The 18,728-nt window shown below is 33.6% G+C and overlaps 1 protein-coding gene, 1 long non-coding RNA gene and 1 other non-coding gene across 4 annotated transcripts; 1 reads left to right on the forward strand and 2 right to left on the reverse strand.

The window, feature by feature from the left end:
* Nucleotides 1-7,939: 7,939 nt before the first annotated feature.
* LOC114914567 (uncharacterized) lies at nucleotides 7,940-9,112 on the reverse strand. The gene is made up of 3 exons (XR_003802051.2): nucleotides 9,023-9,112; nucleotides 8,835-8,945; nucleotides 7,940-8,181 (listed from the first exon to the last, which is right to left on the reverse strand). It is a non-coding gene; the product is annotated as an uncharacterized lncRNA (long non-coding RNA).
* A 3,347-nt stretch (nucleotides 9,113-12,459) lies between these two features.
* On the forward strand, nucleotides 12,460-16,866 carry LOC105052610 (probable pre-mRNA-splicing factor ATP-dependent RNA helicase DEAH2). 2 transcript variants are annotated; one of them, XM_010933468.3, is made up of 7 exons: nucleotides 12,462-12,739; nucleotides 13,318-13,505; nucleotides 13,609-14,696; nucleotides 15,078-15,203; nucleotides 15,280-15,518; nucleotides 15,637-15,755; nucleotides 16,426-16,866. In XM_010933468.3, the coding sequence occupies exons 1-7, from the start codon at nucleotides 12,566-12,568 to the stop codon at nucleotides 16,469-16,471; spliced, it is 1,980 nt and encodes a 659-aa protein (XP_010931770.1). In that variant the 5' UTR covers nucleotides 12,462-12,565; the 3' UTR covers nucleotides 16,472-16,866. The 2 variants fall into 2 exon arrangements, with proteins under 2 accessions (XP_073100381.1, XP_010931770.1); XM_073244280.1 differs by lacking the exons at nucleotides 15,280-15,518; nucleotides 15,637-15,755; nucleotides 16,426-16,866 and having other exon boundaries at nucleotides 12,460-12,739; nucleotides 14,990-15,132.
* A 1,779-nt stretch (nucleotides 16,867-18,645) lies between these two features.
* On the reverse strand, nucleotides 18,646-18,717 carry TRNAG-UCC (transfer RNA glycine (anticodon UCC)). Its single transcript has one exon. It is a non-coding gene; the product is annotated as a tRNA-Gly (tRNA).
* Nucleotides 18,718-18,728: the final 11 nt, after the last annotated feature.

Raw genomic sequence — 18,728 nt, forward strand, 5'->3', positions numbered from 1 at the left:
GATTTTATTTTTTTTTTACATGAATATTGGAGCACGATCGATCCAGGCATAAAAGTATAAAATTATCAAACAGATGACACCTACCTGCTATATATGGACAAAGAGCTTGTAGAATTCTCTATAATTTGCGATGTGGTGATGCAATATTACTCCATTCTTTTCTTTGAGTTGGGATTTATCTTGGTGATATTGATCAGTGCCTGCTTTGATGTTTTTAGATATCTAACTAAATTAGATATGAAGAAAAAAGATAGAATAAATCATAAAGATGCTACAATAAAAAGGACAATCAACAATAAATTATTTTGTTATGAAGTATAATTTATCATCAATAAATACTATATGATAACCAAATAAAAAGCTTGTCACAAAATATCACTTAAGTAGCAATTTTGATGATGACACACTATTTCATTGCTAATTTTTATCACCATTGCACCAAATACTCCTACTTAATTTGATCTTTCAGTAGGAATTTTTTTTAACAATTTAAGATATTTTTTCAACAAAATAGTACTATCATAGATATAATAAACTTTAAAAAAGATATTCTTGTAATGAATTAATTACTAAATACATATTTATAAGAAATTAAAATAATATATATCAACAATGTTTTTGATGAATTAATTTCATCATGAATATTTTTTTAATATTTAGTGACATCATAAATGCAATAGTGCACTATAAATACTTAGCCTAGAACTTATACCATGAGTTGATATGTTTATATATTCATTACTTGCTGAGTATAGCAACCTTACAGCAGATGTATGTCTACCATAGTAGTGAATGTGGCCTACTATAGAGCTGTTCCATTGCCCATCGACCGTCTTGGTCATTCAATTTTGAAAGTAGCATTTTCTTTTCTCACATATCATAGAGCATAATTAATTATTTTGTTGAAGCATATAACACTTTAGGTATGGTTAAAATAGAAATGTAAATGAGTATATTAGGAAAATTATTATGTCTAATTGATGAGACGCACGTATACAAAGAAATTTGTTATGCGTACACTGAAGGCTATCCTTGGATGTGTTTCTAAGATATTAGAAAATGAAGATCTAAGTAATAAAAAATTTAATTAAGGCTGCATACTAATCTAGATGGCATCTTGGTATAAGATCTTCTAGAAGTCTTTCAAGATTATCTCCAGTGTGAAAATATGTAATCAAGAATTTATCTGTATTCTAGAATTGTCTCTCTTTTAAGCTCGAAGATGGATCTAACATCTAATTTTGAGAAGACTTATGGGTTGGACCTTCTGTTTTCACGGACATCCTTGAAGATCTTTATACGATAGCTTATCGAAAGAATTGCACAGTTAAGTCTCAGAGGTTTTCGAGGACCCTATCCTGAAAAATTATTCTTAGAGGACCTCTAACTTTAGCACAAATAGATCAGATGGATGTGTTGCATGCCATTATTAATAACTTCAAACCTTCTAGAGCAGGGAACACACCAACATAGAAATTATCTCAAAATAGATTGTATACTGTTAAATCACTATATAATTTTCTTAACAATGGTGGATTGGTTTGTCTTTGCTATCAGGTGATTTAGAAAGCCACAATTCTATGAAAAGTCAAGGTATTTCTATAGCTGAGTGTGAGGAACAAAATCCAAACAGGGGCCAATCTTACTAAAAAGGGATTGACTATCGACCAAGTTTGCGTTCTCTATGGTGCATCTAAAGAAACTACTAGTTCTCATCTCTTTGTTAAGTGTTCTTTCACTTGATCACTTCTATATTCTCTCAAGTTATAGCTAAACATTTTAGACTGGCCAGATAATTTCAATAATTATTGGTCTAGTTGGAGAAGAAAGGTTTTCAATACCACAATAAAAAAAGCGAGGGATCAACTCATTGCAAATTTATGCTAGGAAGTATGGTTGGAAAGAGGGTAGGATCTTTATGAGAAAAAAAGCACACTGTATATTCAGTCCTCCAAAGAATACTCCATAGATTCAAGATGTGGAAGAATCTCTGTACTTTAAAGAAGTTTGCTGGGCATAAGGCTCAATGGACTAAATTATAGAGATTACTCCCAAGCTCCTAAGAGGCTAGTGGAACTACCAGCCCATGAGCTCCCTGCAGTCCCATTCTTTAATAGAGCTAAAAATCATGGATAAAAGATGAGCAAGGAAGAGTGTTCAAGTGCAACTCCAGTTTATCACATCCCTTGTTATATGCAGATGAGCATATCTTTGTTATTTTGACTGTTGCTATAATCTTAATACTCTTGTTTGGAGAAGCATGTCCTCCTTAATACTTTGCTCTGTTCTTGTATACCTTTTTCATTGTACATACCCATCTAAATAAAATCTGGGTGGCATCTTATTGCTTTCCTTTTCCATCAAAAAATAATAATAAATAAAATAAAATGATTATATGAATTTAAAGAAAAAAAATACTCTTTCTTTTTTAGATAACTATATAGTCTATCTCTTGACTTCAACATGACTATTGGTTTCTATTGAAGTAGACCTTTAATTTGTTGTGGGTTAGCTTGAAGCCTTTCAAGACAAAATAATACATATATGAACTAGGGGATGATCTATAGCCTTGCTTGTGTTGTTTTTGGTCTCATCTAGTCTTTCCCCACGATCATTTATTGTTATATCCACCACTGTCAATCATTTAGTGTTGTATCAAGCATTGGCCAAGGGTCCTCTACTTTTGGTTACAAGTCCAAAACTCTTAATCTTAATTGTTTTTCTTTGCTAGCATCTGTAGCCAATCTTGGTTATTGCATGTTGGAGTCATTTGTCTTGCAACTTTTATGCAATAATTTTTAATGAAATAATGTCAAACGATCCTAAAGTTTCTTTTTCAATGTCTAAGTTGTAGGTATTGTTGAGACTCTATTTCTCATGTGAATCAAACATGCTAAGCATTGAGCTCTAGATCAAAGCTTCAAGAGTTTCAGATCTTCCTTTTTTTCATTATTCTTATCAGTTTGTTGGTTATAGAATTTAGTTATGATGAGAATTTTAGAAATTTAGATAACCACAGATTTAGCTAATTCGCATTTAGGCATTTTAGAAATAAAAAAAAATTTGAAGATGAAATAAATGAAAAAATTTAGAAGCCCTTTAACTTAAGGGGTAGAAGTGAATTATCTAACATAAGCTTGTAGAAGTTATAGCACAATAAAGTCCTATCCTTGACCATCTCTTGTTGATTTAGCCATATTGGTGTCTTAACATATAACCATTATGAATGGTAGAGTTTGAGACTTTTAGGGCACTTGACATCAAGTTAGCCACCCATAGAGGCTTTTTAGGACATACTTTGTTAATGTAAGGAATCAACTCTATATATATGATATCAAAACATATGAAAGGTTTAGATTATCCATTTTTTGCAAATCTTTTAGAGTTGATTAGATGAGTAGTGGAGCCAATAAAACATGCTTGAAAATGGAGTTTATGACAACAACATTGTGGTCAATGATGCATGAACCAAGTCTTGTAGACCTTACATTTAGTGGTGGAAAGTGCGTTAATTAACACTTCGGTACTGTGATATATTAAAACTTGATTCAGAACTCTTTAAATGCAAAAGCTCAAAGGCATAGACTAGTACAATCACACATAACATATAAGAATTAGTTGTTTGATCATATAATATGTAGCTATATTAACCAATGATCTTATACAACTATATGCTAGCTACATTACTATCTACAACAAAGCATAGATGGTATCTTTAATAAACTCGTTGATGAAAATATACCATCTTTGAAGCATTACCTTGTTAATTACATTCTTGATTTTCTAACCACTCATCTATTTTCTGCATCTTTTTTCGATCTCATAACAAGATTCTGATCACTTATCTGTAAGATCTCTTTTTTTTTTTTTATGGAAGAATTCTACAGATTGATTCAAAGAATTAAATAGCGAATTTATTCTATTCAACATTTTTGTGGCTTTAACCTTCAAAATATTTTTAATAGGTCTATGTTGGCAAAGATGTTCTAAATCTTATTTACATAAATCTTTGTGTACTCGACGAGATTTTTATATGGGTCTAATCCTTGCATTGTTAATCTTATTTTTATATGCATATCTAGTCATTTGCATGGTGGCAATTGGCTTATTATAATTTTAAGTCATGATCCAAGTTTGGATGGTTTAATCCTCCAATTGATTCACTTTCTTGTGGATTTGATTTCTACCAATTTTTGTTTCTATTGGCACGCAACAAAACTTGGAATTGTATAATCATGGTGCTCCCAAATTGTTGTGCTCGATTTCTTGTGAAGATTGAGAAAAGAATTTGGATTTCTTTTGGATTTGAGTGACATAACATGAAAGTTTTAAAACTTGGTTTCTATTTTGCTCTCTAGGGTGGAATTTTGGTTTTGGTAGTTATGGCAATTTCACTCTATGAGAGTTTTGGGCAAAAAATAATTAAAAAATTAAAAAAATCAACTTACTTAATATTATTTTATTGTGAGTTATCTTGGACCATAACTTTTGTAATTTCGATAGTTTTGAGCTGAAGTTAACCAATATTGAATATTAATGCATTAAATATATCTAAGTAGTATACTTATCTATTGAGTAAAATACCAAATATCACTTAATTGAGTATGTTAATAAGATAGGTATATAAGAGTATGGAATTGAGTATGTATGCCTATGCAATAGGATAGACTATTATAAGGTGCACAATGGAAACCATTATCATTATGGCATGGATGGGATCGTATTGAAGCAAATGAGGATAGTAATGACATAGCTTATACTGCACTAATGTATTTAATTTTACTATACTTGTACCATATTATTTACTAATTCAGCATTAAAGGCAAATATTAAGATTGCATCTTGCTCACCAATAACAATATTTTCATGAATTGAACATTGATCAAACTATTAGAATCTGGAATAGATGTATGATTCAATTATGTGATGAATTTTGGAAAATATTAAACCTCTATCTAAGTGCTAAACCAAAGAAAAAAGGATGATAAATAGAGTTTCCATCAATTTTGGGTAAAATAGCTAAAATTCCATCCGAAACTGGCCAAAACCACTTAAAGCAACTGAAATCAAAAATATTGGTGAGTCTTAGATTGGTTTTGGCCGAAACTGATCCATGTCGGCTGAAATGGATTGATTTCAACTGAAACTTTAAGCCGTGCAAAGAATATATTTACTTGAACTACTATTGAAGATTGAAAAAGTTAATGATTTATAAGATTTGACCTTATACAAAATGTTTGTTTTTTATGCTCATAACTACTTATATCAAATATATATTCTTTTTTTTATTTTATTTAAATATTTATATTCATTGTTTATGTTCATTTTTTTTTTGCTTAATTGCATTGGGTTTTCTATTTTGAAAGCCTAAGATTTTTAACAACTGTAACTATCATATGGTTTTGTAAACTTCTTATTTATTTAGTTGAAATGACATATCTGGCATTACAATAGCAATGGCTAGTATTGCATGTTACAAAATATAAAGCTCAAGAATTTGAAATAGAGGAAGATTTGTGAGCCAATGACTATTGGGGACAGTTAAAATTCTATGTAGGCATAAGATATAGTTTTGTGAATGCCTTCTTTGTTTCTTTTCTATTCTCTTTTTTTTTTTCAACCCTCTTTCGGGGCTATCCCTCTATTGTAGACTTCAATTTCTCTTTATACCTTACATGCATTGCAATTACAAAGTTTTTCTCTCTATAATATTTTTTTTTTATCCCTCCATTGTAGACTTCAATTTCTATTTATACCTTACATGCATTGCAATTACAAAGTTTTTCTCTCTATAATATTTTTTTTTTATCCCTCCATTGTAGACTTCAATTTCTATTTATACCTTACATGCATTGCAATTACAAAGTTTTTCTCTCTATAATATTTTTTTTTTTTGTAACTTTAGAGAATTTCAATTGCTGCACAATTTACTAGAATCCCTAGTTGTAGCTTGGTAATATCTTTTTTTTTTTGATTGCTGCACCTTAATCAGTCCATTTTGAGTATATTATATGATGTCTCCACGTGTCCTTTTTATTTGCAATATTTTTTAGTACTCGCATCAAAGCATAAATGGAAAAGAAATTATAGCTTATCTGTAATTAATGACCGTAGTGCATGCTTTATATATTTTGGTAGTATAACTAGTGTTATGAAAAAATATTGATATATAACCAAGATTCTAAAAAAGTTACTATCCCCCCCTCCACCTCGTTCAAGGCTTCAAGCGATCTCTAGGATCTTTTTTGATCCCTCTAGCTAGGGCTTCGAATTAGCAAATTAGAGAGAGAGAGAGAGAGAGAAATTTTCAGCTTCTAGGGTTCAAGGTTGCTCTCGTTGATCTTCTTTCAAATTATCCTAGGATTTGGAAGGTGATACCCTAAGATGAAGATATTAAATTTTAACACATATAGATCCAACTGCAATTCCGAACGATGATATTAAGAGTGAAGCTGCTGGAGAGTAGAGAGAAAAAGGGGATAGATATGTATGGAGCACAATGGGAGAGAACTAGAGAATTAGGGTTCTCAAAGCTGATTTCCTCTTTTTTATTTTTCTTAGACTATTGCCTATTGATATCGTATGTCGGTGATATTATAACTAGTCAAATAATATTTGATATTTTCTTTACTTGAATGGCATGGCTTTGCTTCTAATTAGTTGAACCAGTTACTTGCCGTAAGACCTAGCTCTCAAAGACAATTGTGCTTGGTGGTAGCTCCACCATATTTATGCATCACATACAATGATTGCAATATTTATATGGAGTATAGATATTGCTAGCTATAGTATTATATAAGATATAAGGCATTGCAATAATCAAGTCTCAGAGAACCTAAACCAAGTTCCACGAAATGAGCTTATCAACTTATTTGGGATACTACATTTTATTATGATGTTTGCAATATGCTCCTTCTCTATAAAATTAGCTTATCAACTTGTTTGGAATACTACATTTTGTATGATGTTTGCAATTTGCTTCTCCAATGCTCTATTTGCATGATCATGTAAAGATATATAGTCAAGTTCAATAAAAACAAAAAATTCCATCGCAGATTTAATTATTTATAAAATAAGTTCCTATGTCAATCAATGACCTTAAAATTGTTCAACCTATATTAATATATTGGAATTTAATTCACACTACATTTAGTTTCACATATTCTTTGTTGTCTCAACACCTCATTATTGGGTATATCCAAACAAAAAATCTATTCCATATCAATTTTGTATCCAATAAAGCCCCCAAAAATATTATTTTATGTGACCGGTCACTACTTATAATTAGGCTAATTTAAAAACATGGATTAGAGAATGCTGGCCATCAGATATTGAATGCCGAAACAAAACCAGCTTTATGTCCCATTCATGAATGTGATTAAGCTACAAAATCGACGGCTAAGTACTTGGAGGCTTATTCCAAATGGAACCACAAAGAAAAAGTTGTGCAGATTGTCTGATGGAGAAAAAAGATTGGACCAATGTGCTTTGGAGCACTAGATTCATCGGAGACAGTGATTGCTTAAAATTTACGAAGAAAAAAAATGAGCTATCGCCAATTTCTTTTCCACATCAGCCACCATTCATGAGTAGGTAATTGTTTAGCATATGGACCAAGTTGCACTTTTGTTTAATCACTTGGATTGCTAATGCCCAGACCTTTGATACATCTCGATTGATTAAGAGATGCGTAGGTGCACTCCAATTAAGAATTCTTTTGTTTATTATTCTTTTTTTTTTTTTTTTTTAGTTCAAAAGATGGGGTTGCCAGTACCATATATTTTATTCACCAATGAAATGAGTATTCAAATCCAAAACATAACAAATGGAGAGGATAGGCAAAAAACCTTCCCCTAACAATTTTTTTTAAAAAAAAAAAAATCACATTATAAGAACTTAAATCAGTTCCGGGGAACTCCATAACCTCACGAAATGATCATCTAGAAAATATAGTTCTCAATCATAATCATATAGGTTTGTAATCATCCACCACAAAAGAAATTAACCAATATAACAATAGCCATCAAACCATAAGGCCAATGGCCTTTCTAACTCAAATTGATCTCTTTACAAGCTGGGTCACTGCGAAGAGGCATCAATGAGGATTATGGAGATTGGGGCTTTCTTCTACGTTACCACCTGGGACGAGTCTTTTATCCAAGCAGAGTTGTATTTTGGCTCCTGCACCAACAAAGTTGTCTTCAATTCACTGTATGGTTGAAAAATCCAAATACACCACTTGAGCCACGATGCCCAACATAAAGTTGAAATAGAATAATGTTACTAAAAAAAGATTGTTAATCAACAAAGGAACATGAGAAGGCATGCTTCTTCTATGGAGAAATCATGGGCTTAGAATAAAAATATCAAACTCCTTTGGTAGCAGTTGCAGTTATGAGTATTACACAAAATGAAATTTCTTTCCTTAATTAGAATATATTATAAAATCTTTATGATCCTTCATATGCCTTTGCTGCAATCTATAGAATTTTTAACTGGCAAAAATTTGTTAAGCCAAATGCAAAAATCTAAACATACAAATCCTCGTTTAACAAAGATACAAGCATACAGCATTGCAATTCATCAAGGTATGCAGAGATTTGAAAAACATATGTTGTGAATACTTCTTCAATAGAGAATTTGAAACTAGTACTTGAAATCACCAATCTTTTTTTCCCGATCAAATCTACAAATCTCAATTATGTATTCTATAATTTATCCTTTTGCAATCCCTATATTCCTTAAAAGAGACTCACTTCACCACAAAAAGAACCTGAAATGAATAATCTAAATTTAAATTAATTAAGAAAGAAGAAGAGATAGGGATTGAATACCAAGATCCACAAAATGTTGCCTTTATGAAAAAAAACTGGCAAAGAGAATCTTAAGAAAATCCTTGTTATTCTTCATGCAATCCTCCTTCACATGTGTGTCCTCTTGACACCCTATTCATAAAGCAGTCTTGCCCTTAACATCCAAGAGGAAAAAATATAAAAAAAGAATTTAAACGAAGGTGCCAGACCATCAATGATAGTTGGTGTTCAAAGAAGAGAGATAAGATGTACTATTCTCCTCTTCCATTCTAATGTTGATCTCTCATCTCCACATGCCCCTTGCCCTTGAGAATCTTTGCTTGTGGAGTCCAACCTACTTGTCCATCTCTATAATTTTTTAGGAAAAAAAGATTATAAGGGAGGGCCTCTTGTGGTCTTACTGCATTTATAGATGGGGCATCTTAGTTGGGCCTCTTGTGGCTCTTGTTGTGGGCACAATGGAGATGAGTGCATAAGAGAGGAAGGTGGGCAAAATTAAAACAATAACCCAATCAATCAAAAAAAAAAAAAAAAAACAGTAACCCCATCTGCATTTGCTTTATTGATGCCGTGTAGGGAGGTTCCAATTACAAATAGTGAACTTATTTTGCTAGTTCATATTATTGAGCCCTTGCAAAATCATTCAAGGGAGTATCTACCATAGTAGCCATGTCCAAGGGTGCATCGACTTGTCATTAAATGTTGAGAAGGTCCTAGTTTTCCAAATACCCTAAGATGTCACTCCAAAAGATTCAAACTTTTTTTGTTTATCTATCCACCTTTCCAGCTCTGAAAATCATTCCTTGAAAGAAGAGGCTTTGCTTATAGAAGATTTGAAACCAGAGAACAAAGAAACCAAACTTGAGATACAAATTGTCACTCAAGCACATGCAAAGCAATCTCTTGTTGATAGCCACATGGTCATAATGGTCTCCTATATTCAACTTTCCCTTCACTAAATTTACTCTTGGGATATTTAGTTTGCGACCAGATTCGAGATCAGAATGGATTTAAATAAAAATCAGCATAGCCATATCCCTTAATATTTTTTGGTTCATGATCGAAATAGGAATCGAAATTTGAATGGAATTTGAATACTAGAGAAGATTATAGATTGAATTTTAGAGAATTGAGATATTCTTATTCCTCCTAAATCAGAATGAGAATAGAACTCTCCCAACAAAATAGCTGGAATGAAAGTCATTCATTTTCATTCTCATTTCATTGTCCAATTCCTCCGATCAAGCATGCCCTTGATGATAATATATCAATGCAAGAAAAAAATTTTATCCTGTTTGGGATCCTTATGAAATCAACATTGAGGCTTTGACACTCTCCTAAGCTTTGTTAATTGAGCCATGCTCTATATCACAAGTTAAGTGATAAATTATCATGTATGAGTGAAATGCCAATCATATGGCCCTCAAATAGCTGGATGCTCAAAGAAATTTAGTATAAAATATATTCTCTTATTTGGTGATGTTGATGCGAGAAATCGCTTGGCATCGAGGTATTGGAGTTGATAATAAAGTGAGCCTCCTGAACACGCAACCTACAAAAAAGTCCAAATTAGAAGTGGCTCCGATGAGAACCTTCCGACGCTGAAGTCAAAATCTCATTCAACAGAAGGAGGAGCGTGAAAGGCAAAATTGTTGCGTACCTTTTTTGGATCCTCTTTTGATCTCTTTTATGGTGAAGAATTGGAGCTTCAGTTGGCAACAGGACCAGTCCTAGGGCAGATCGAACTGGGTGACCGCCTTAGGCCTCAGGCCCTGCATTGATGTTCCAATAAAGTGCAAGGATGACTTTCTACAATATTATAACAAAAAAAATAATTAAATAGATTAATGATGGATTTTACACGCTGCTTAACAAATATATCTATAAGAAATTATTGCATGTAGATTAATTTTTTAATGATAATTAATATTTAAAGTATGTTAATTTTTAATAGAAAAGGCTCTATTTTTTTATTTGGCCCCAGGTCTAAAAAATATCAGGACCGACTCTGGTTGGCAAGTTGGTTGATACGATCTCGTATGATCAGGGCACGATTCATTGGGCACGAGATTGTCGCTCGATATTTTTGAGATGTGGCGATTGTGATTGTCTTGTCGATCCAGCGACAGCTGTTATCTGGTGGGTGCCGCATTTTGAATGAAGTTGCCAACCTGGATGTTATAGGGACGAGGATTAGTCGACGATGACTAGGGGTCAGTCATCTTGTGCCATCATTAAGATCTGTTCCGTAATGCATGAGTGGTCCGTCGATGAGGAGCCATTGATGATGACGTGTAAAGATCATCAAGTCGCTGTCGACGAGCAAAACTCTAGTCGGACAATTTCAAAAGATTGATCGGCTAAAGTAGTTACCGATCTTGAATCGTCAGAGAAGATGATGGCTGACCTTGGATCATCAGAGACTTCTGTTGATGGGCCTGCTGGATACAATCATTTTAAGATCTGAACTTTTTCATAAATTTAGTCCGTATGAAATTTTTCAAAATATGTAAGAATATAATATTCTCTACAATTTTATCCTAATTTTTAAGCATAAATTTTTTTTTTTTTTGAAAGGTCCACATAGATCGTCCTTTTAGTAGGCAAGCAACATCCCATGATGCTGCTCCCTCAGGAGTTTTATATGAATATGGATGCATGATCATAAAAGTGCCTTAACATTTTGAATTAGACTGCATGCTTTTAGCTTTTGTTTTAATATATTTTTCAACATATGATTTATATTTATCGATAATACAAGTCTGTTTTATTTTTCTGAAGACCATAATCTTGCACATGACTTCATGAAAAATACTCTCACTTTTAATTTGCCTATTTATCTGCTAGCAATAAGAACATATCAATGTGATGTTTGTTTGCACAGATAATTAGGTCCATATTCATGATATAGATTTTTCAAGGGTATTAAAGATGGCAATGTAAATGCTTCTCCAAAATGCTAACATTGTTTTTTTTTTTTTTTTTGAAAATTTTCTATTTAGTTAGCTGGTGAAGTTATCTATTTATTTATTTGTTTACTTGAGCCAAGAATGCTGCAATATAATATTATGTTGCTTCGAAGATCAAATATCTCTCAACAATTGACATGAATTATCTATTCCTTAAGCAATAAAGTTACCAATTAATCGGCTACCCTGTTCATTCCCTAATAAAATATTTCATTATTTTTTTGAAAATAGTTATACGTAAAATCTAATTCATGTAAAATTGATTATATGAAACATAGAGAAGAACTTTTTTTTCATAAAACTTATTTTTCAGATTCTATAACTTACCAATTTTAGCAACACAGACTTTGTGGAGAACAATTAAATAAGAATTTTGAAAAACTTATTTATTTTAGATTTATAAAAAAATTATTTTAATAAAACTTGTCAATCAAATGGTCTCTTGGATAAATTAGCCAGGCTTTGCAGTCTTGGCCTGGAAGCTTTCATAATGATTTTCCAAAATTTGACCTAAGAGGATTACTAACTGCAATTATTGAAGGAGCTTCAAGGCTTTGCATCAAAGTGTTCCCAGTCCCTTTGACCTTGAGGTTGAGAACCTCGTTAGTTATCACGAGCCGCCGGCACACAGCACCACCCCAACCGAAGCAGGGATGCGAGGGATAAAAATATTGCCTTTTTTATACTTCCCTTGCTTTCCAAGTCTTCTCCCGTCTTCTATTCTTCTCTTCCCTGCTCCGTCGCTTCCTCTTCTCCCTCCTCCCACGGCCACCGCAAGAGGCGATGGAGACGCCAGCGGAGGTCAATGGGTCGCCGCTGTCGCGGCGGTGCCAGAAGATACTGGAGAGGAGGCGGAAGCTCCCCGTTTGGACCTATCGAGAGAAGTTCCTCGACACCCTCGCCAAGCACCAGATCGTCGTCGTCGCCGCGCCGCCGGGCTCCGGCAAGTCCACGCAGGTCATCTCGCCTCTCCTTCTCCCCCTCTTTTCCATCGAACCTGAGCTTGGTAACTATTGACATCCAGAAATCGATCCTGATGGTAATTTCCAGTAGTTTTAAGTAGCAACAAGTTATGACAATCTGAAGTTGATTCTGATCTGGATATCTAGTAGTTTTAACCCCATGCATGTCGTCAATTCAATGATTTAAGTCACAACGAACCAAAGAAGGTAAAAAAAGTTCATCGACAGATTGGAGTGGAATTATTTTTGTCCATCTTCTCTTTTGAACTTTAAGTTGATTAAAATTCTAATCTTTGTGAGAGACTGGAGATCTGTTGTGGTCTTGCATCTTTTGTTTAGGATTCTTGAGCCTTATAAAGATGCTATCTTAGATTTATTCCTGAAAATTCAGTTTTGCTGTCAACAAAAGGATCAGTTTTTGATACCACAGTAAGTTCTGTACTTTTGAAACCTAGTGGGTTATAGGAGAAAAGTAGAAAATAATGATAAAGTTGCTAGCTTGGTCTAGAAGTATGGTTAGAAGTGAACTTGACAGATTAAGAAAGATAATATTTCAATTTGGATTTTGGACAGATCCCTCAATTTGTTGTCGAGGCAGGTTATGCAAGTAATGGGAAGCAGATTGCTTGCACCCAACCTCGTAGGCTAGTTGCAATGGCCCTGTCTCGTCGAGTAGCTCAAGAGATGAATGTGACTTTGGGAGAGAAAGTCGGTTGTTCTGTGCAGTTTGAAGACTTCTGCAGTCCCAAAACTGTTCTAAGGTAAGTTTATGAGAGTGGCTATGAAACACTACAGTCCGGTTCTGCTTGAGTCCATGTTGTTTCTGCCTATTGCATTAATGGATTGAAATGTGGACTGTTATAGGTACCTGACAGATGGTGTGCTTCTAAGACAAGCACTGTCTGATCGGCTTTTAGAAATGTATGGGGTGATAATTCTTGATGAGGCACACCTTAGGACCTTGGCTACAGATGTTCTTCTCGCTTATTTTAAGAAACTGCTGGCAACAAATGCTCGACCTGACCTTAAACTTATTATTATGAGTACACAGTTTGAGGCTAAGAAGTTCCGGGATTATTTTAAGGGTGCACGGATCGTGCAACCATGTCCGTCACTTAATCCTGTAGAGATCAATTATACAAAGGATATAGTGAAGGATTATGTAGAGGCAGCAATTGAGAGAGTTGTGGAGATACTTGTGTCTGAATCAGTTGGTGACGTAATTGTTTTTCTTACTGGAGTGGAAGAGATAGAAACTTTCTGCTGGAGGCTAGGAAAAGCAATTACAGACTTAGGAGATAAAATTGGGCCTGTTAGAGTCCTTCCTCTCCATTCCACAGTGTCAGTTGATATGCAGAAGAAGATTTTCAAGGCTGCTCCTCCTCCGACAAGAAAGGGTGGTCCTGTTGGACGGAAGGTTGTGGTTTCAACGGACATTGCAGAATCATCATTAGCAATTGATGGCATTGTTTATGTTGTTGATTGTGGGTATGCTAAACAGAAAGTTTATAATGCACAATTGCGTGTTGAGTCCTTACTGATTTTGCCAATATCAAGGGCAAGTGCACAACAGAGAGCAGGATGTGCAAGAAGGTCAGTCTCTGGGAAATGCTTTAGACTGTATTCACAGAAGTATTTTGAAGCTGCTCAGTTGAAAGCCTTCCCAGAGATTCTCCGAGCAAATCTTGCAAGCACCATCCTTCAGTTAAAGAAACTAGGAATTGATGATTTGCTTCATCTTGAGCTTATGGATCCTCCTCCTGCGGAAACAATCACACGAGCTGTTGAAACTTTGAAATGTTTTGGTGCTTTGGATGAGGAGGGGAGCCTGACTGAACTGGGGAAGCTTATGAATGAGTTTCCTTTGGATCCTCAGATGTCAAGGATGATTGTTGGTAGCCCACAATTCCAGTGCTCCAATGAGATTCTCTCCATTGCTTCCATGCTATCAGGTATGCATAACTGCACTTCTGTTCTTTGTCTAAACTTAGATCCCTCATGTTCTCTCTTTCTGGTTGCCAAGTTGCAGATGAAAGAGAGGTGCTAATAGTTTTTTTTAATGGATGTAGGATTATGTTTTGATATAGTGTGCTTGCTTTTTCCTTTAGTTCAGCATGCATGATACCTGTAATCCTGATGGGTATAAGTCAGTTCTTGTTGCATTATGATTTGTCATCTATTCTGCATTTCATTGGCAACAAGACTTCGAGTTGGAGTTCTAATTCAGATATTTGGAACTTCTCAGTAATGTCATGAAGCCATTGGTGTTGTTTCGCCTCTGTGCACCCACTGACCTATGCACCTGTTCTGTTATACGGCTTTCTCTTCTTCAGTACCAAATTGCTTCTTACGGCCTGTGGAAAACCAGCAAGTTGCTGATAAAGCGAGAGCTAATTTTAGCCACATCAATGGGGATCACCTCACTCTTTTGAATGTCTACCATGCATATAAGCTACATGGTAAGTGCAGAAATTCTCTTTTTGCCAGAAAGGTTTTTTACATCTTCACTTCACTTATTGAGAAGAAAAATTGCAGATGGAGATTCTACCTGGTGTGAAAACAATTTTATCAATCAGGCAGTGTTGAGATCTGCCGACCGTGTGAGGAATCAGCTTGCAACTCTCATGCTGAAGCTGAACCTTAAGCTTTGCTCCCCAGACTTTAACAGCAGCGATTATTATGACAACATAAGAAAGGGCCTTCTGGCAGGTTATTTTATGCAGGTTGCTCAGCTCGAGCATTCAGGTTGCTATGCAATTGTTAAAGATCATCATGTGAGGATTTTTTTGACATTCACCTTTTTTTCTAAAAAAAAGAACAGTAATTGTGTAGACTTCCATGTTTAGCCTCTTTATGCAAGCAGAATTGTTTATTTTATGGGTCATCATGCAGGTTGTCGACCTTCATCCATCAAGCTGTCTTGCTTCAAGGCCAGCATGGGTCATATACAATGATTTTGTCTTAGGCAGTAGGAATTTCATTCGTATCATCACAGATGTTCGCAGGGAGTGGTATGTTATTCCTTTTAAGAATTGCATTGTTAGTGCTTGAGTTAGATGCACATTCCGTTCTCCTATCAGCTACTGAAGCCATACATATTGACCCCATGTTCTTGGCCCTGGAAGTAACTTGACTGGATAATTTGTTTGTTTACTTCCCATTGATGACTAAGTAATTCAAGTTCACATAAGGTCAGCAAATTCTTATAATATCCTACATGCTACCCCATTAATACTCTACTGAACCATTACTTCATGGTTTGCTAAAAGCTGCAAATTATGCTAGTGCCTGATATTCAATTTGCTACCACTCGAATTTGCTCATAACCTGATCTTGTATAGTCCACTTTTTGCTCTTCCATTGATTTCTTTGCATTCTGTCTATATCATATTTTCTTACAAACTGCCTGTATAAAGCAAAGATGACTGAAATAGAGATAAGAATTAAATGCATCTTCCTTCTTTGCTCTTTAATGCATCTGTACAGCCTATATTTAATTGCTGATGAGGGTCAGAGTTTTTGCGCATGCATTCTATTCTGAAATTGGCACCTATGCATATTTGCATGATTGCATGCAAGTAAATTCTTGAATCTGTTTGTGAACAAGGAGAAAGATCAATATATGATGAATTAAATGTTGCTAAATTATCAGCTAATGATGTTGCTATTCTTGATCTACAGGTTGGTGGATGTTGCACCGCATTATTACCGAATAGCAACCATCTGATGAGACTGCCTTTTGAACCACATATTCGTCTGTATAATATCAAGTGGCCTTTATGATTGCTGCTTCGGCCAACTTGATCACATGATGCAAAAAAGCTGCTTGGTTTCCTGCAAATTATTAGTCGAAATACTTTTTTGTCTTTCCGAGTTCGCAGTCGTATTCAGGAAAATAGTCATATAGACAATGATAGTGATTGGAACGACTGAGTTCACTGGATGGTTGCTTTCTCTTTTCCTTTTTATATTATAAAACTTTCCTTTTTATATTATAAACTATTGTTGTGAGTACATCCATACGGATTCACTACTAGCTTGGCTTGAATGTCTATGTTTGAAGCCATGGGGCAGCAAACTCAGTTCAGAAAAAATGAGAATAAATTTTATGTTCTTCGGAAAGCCAGTTAGAGAGAGAGAGGTGGGGATTTATATTATGATTTTAAACGATGAGTTATGACCGCTGTAACCTTCATTACATGATTGGGATAAATTACGTAACAAAATAATGACTAGTCTATTATTTCTTTTTGTAATAAGCCATCATAATATAACCTTCTTAGAATAATCTCTCTCTTTTTTTTTTTTTGGTTCAAAATTCAATCTTTGTATCACAAAATTTTCTTTAAAAGTGATTATACAGTCCAAAGATAATATTACTTCACCTAATAAAAGTGAAGAACTTTGTATTATTATTTTATGTTACTGTCTGTTTTTTCCATTATAATATAGTCATAATGGCCACATTTTAGTGATTATTTTGATTTTAAATTTTAAAAGTTGTTTTTTGAGACAAGTGATTGGTAGTATTAGTCATGATGATGATTAATAATGATTTCAGTGGATTCATTATAACGGGATGGCATGTTTTTAAGATCTTGGTTTCTGTAGAACCGAAGGATGTTGCTTTGGTGTTCAGCTGGTATCATGAAGTCTGCAATTGATGTGCTCGACGCCATTTCGACTGAATCTTTTTATTACTCACAAATGTTGATAGGATGAGTATTTAGGCGAGTACATGCCAACAAGATGAGCATTAGCGCAAATTATATGCGAGCAGTGAGATGATAAAGGTGAAATGGTAATTTTGGTAGTACTTATTTATCTATGTAGCGTGGTGGTGAAAATGTTTGTGGTGATAAGGAAAATTTTGCATGCCTTGTCAGCCTTTGTGTACGGACATCTCAAGCACAAGGGAACTTCATAAATAGCTATTTTGGATTGGTTGCCGGTTTCAATTTTTCAAAATCCAATTGGATTGGTTAGATTCAAAGAAGTCAAATATCTTAACCCATCACAGTTCCATTCATAAAATTGTATATATCATATATAGTAAATTAGTATTCAACCCCCATGTTATAGGGATCTAATTGATAATAATGATAATATTTTATATTAAATATTATTTTTACTAATTAATTTTATAAAGAGATCAAAAGGGCCTTTGAGAGTTTTTTTTTTCAAAAATAGCCTTCCAAACCAGTGGAGATTATTGTATTTGATATTATTTTTTTATCATATTATTTTTATTTTTATTTTTTATTTAAAAATATAAGAAATAAAAAATAAAATTTGACACATGGCATTGTGAGAGATTATCTTATAATCTTATGTGTCAATATGGAATATTATCTCTAATTATCATATATAATTTTACTATTATTATATATAGATGTACATTAATATATAATATCTATGGGATTATATTTTATTATTTAATTCAAAATTTGCTTATACTTGTATGGAAAAATTATAATATATCTAGTAGATATTTAAGTAAATAAAAGAGTATATTTAAAAAAAAATGAAAGAAAGAACCAAAGTTAAATAAGAAATATGTCTTATATTTTATTATTTAATTCAAAATTTGCTTATACTTGTATGGAAAATTTTGATCACTTTTTTTCCTCTCTTAAATAAATAATTTTGTATGCTATTCAAAATTTGCTTATACTTGTATGAAAAAATTTGATCACTTTTTTTTCTCTCTTAAATAAATAATTTTGTATGCTCTTTCTTTAGTTTCTTACACTTATAATATATCTAGCAGATATTTAAGTAAATAAAAGAGTATATTTAAAAAAAAAATGAAAGAAAGAACCAAAGTTAAATAAGAAATATGTTTTAAAAAATTAAAAGAAAAATTTATCAAGAAAAAAAAAAAAAGGTGAAAACAGAATCTGCGTTTGCCGGGAGTCGAACCCGGGTCTATTGCTTGGAAGGCAATTATCCTAACCGTTGGACTACAAACGCCGCCGTGATGG

This window comes from Elaeis guineensis, chromosome 10 (genome assembly GCF_000442705.2).
Source record: "Elaeis guineensis isolate ETL-2024a chromosome 10, EG11, whole genome shotgun sequence".
Classification (NCBI taxonomy): domain Eukaryota; kingdom Viridiplantae; phylum Streptophyta; class Magnoliopsida; order Arecales; family Arecaceae; genus Elaeis; species Elaeis guineensis.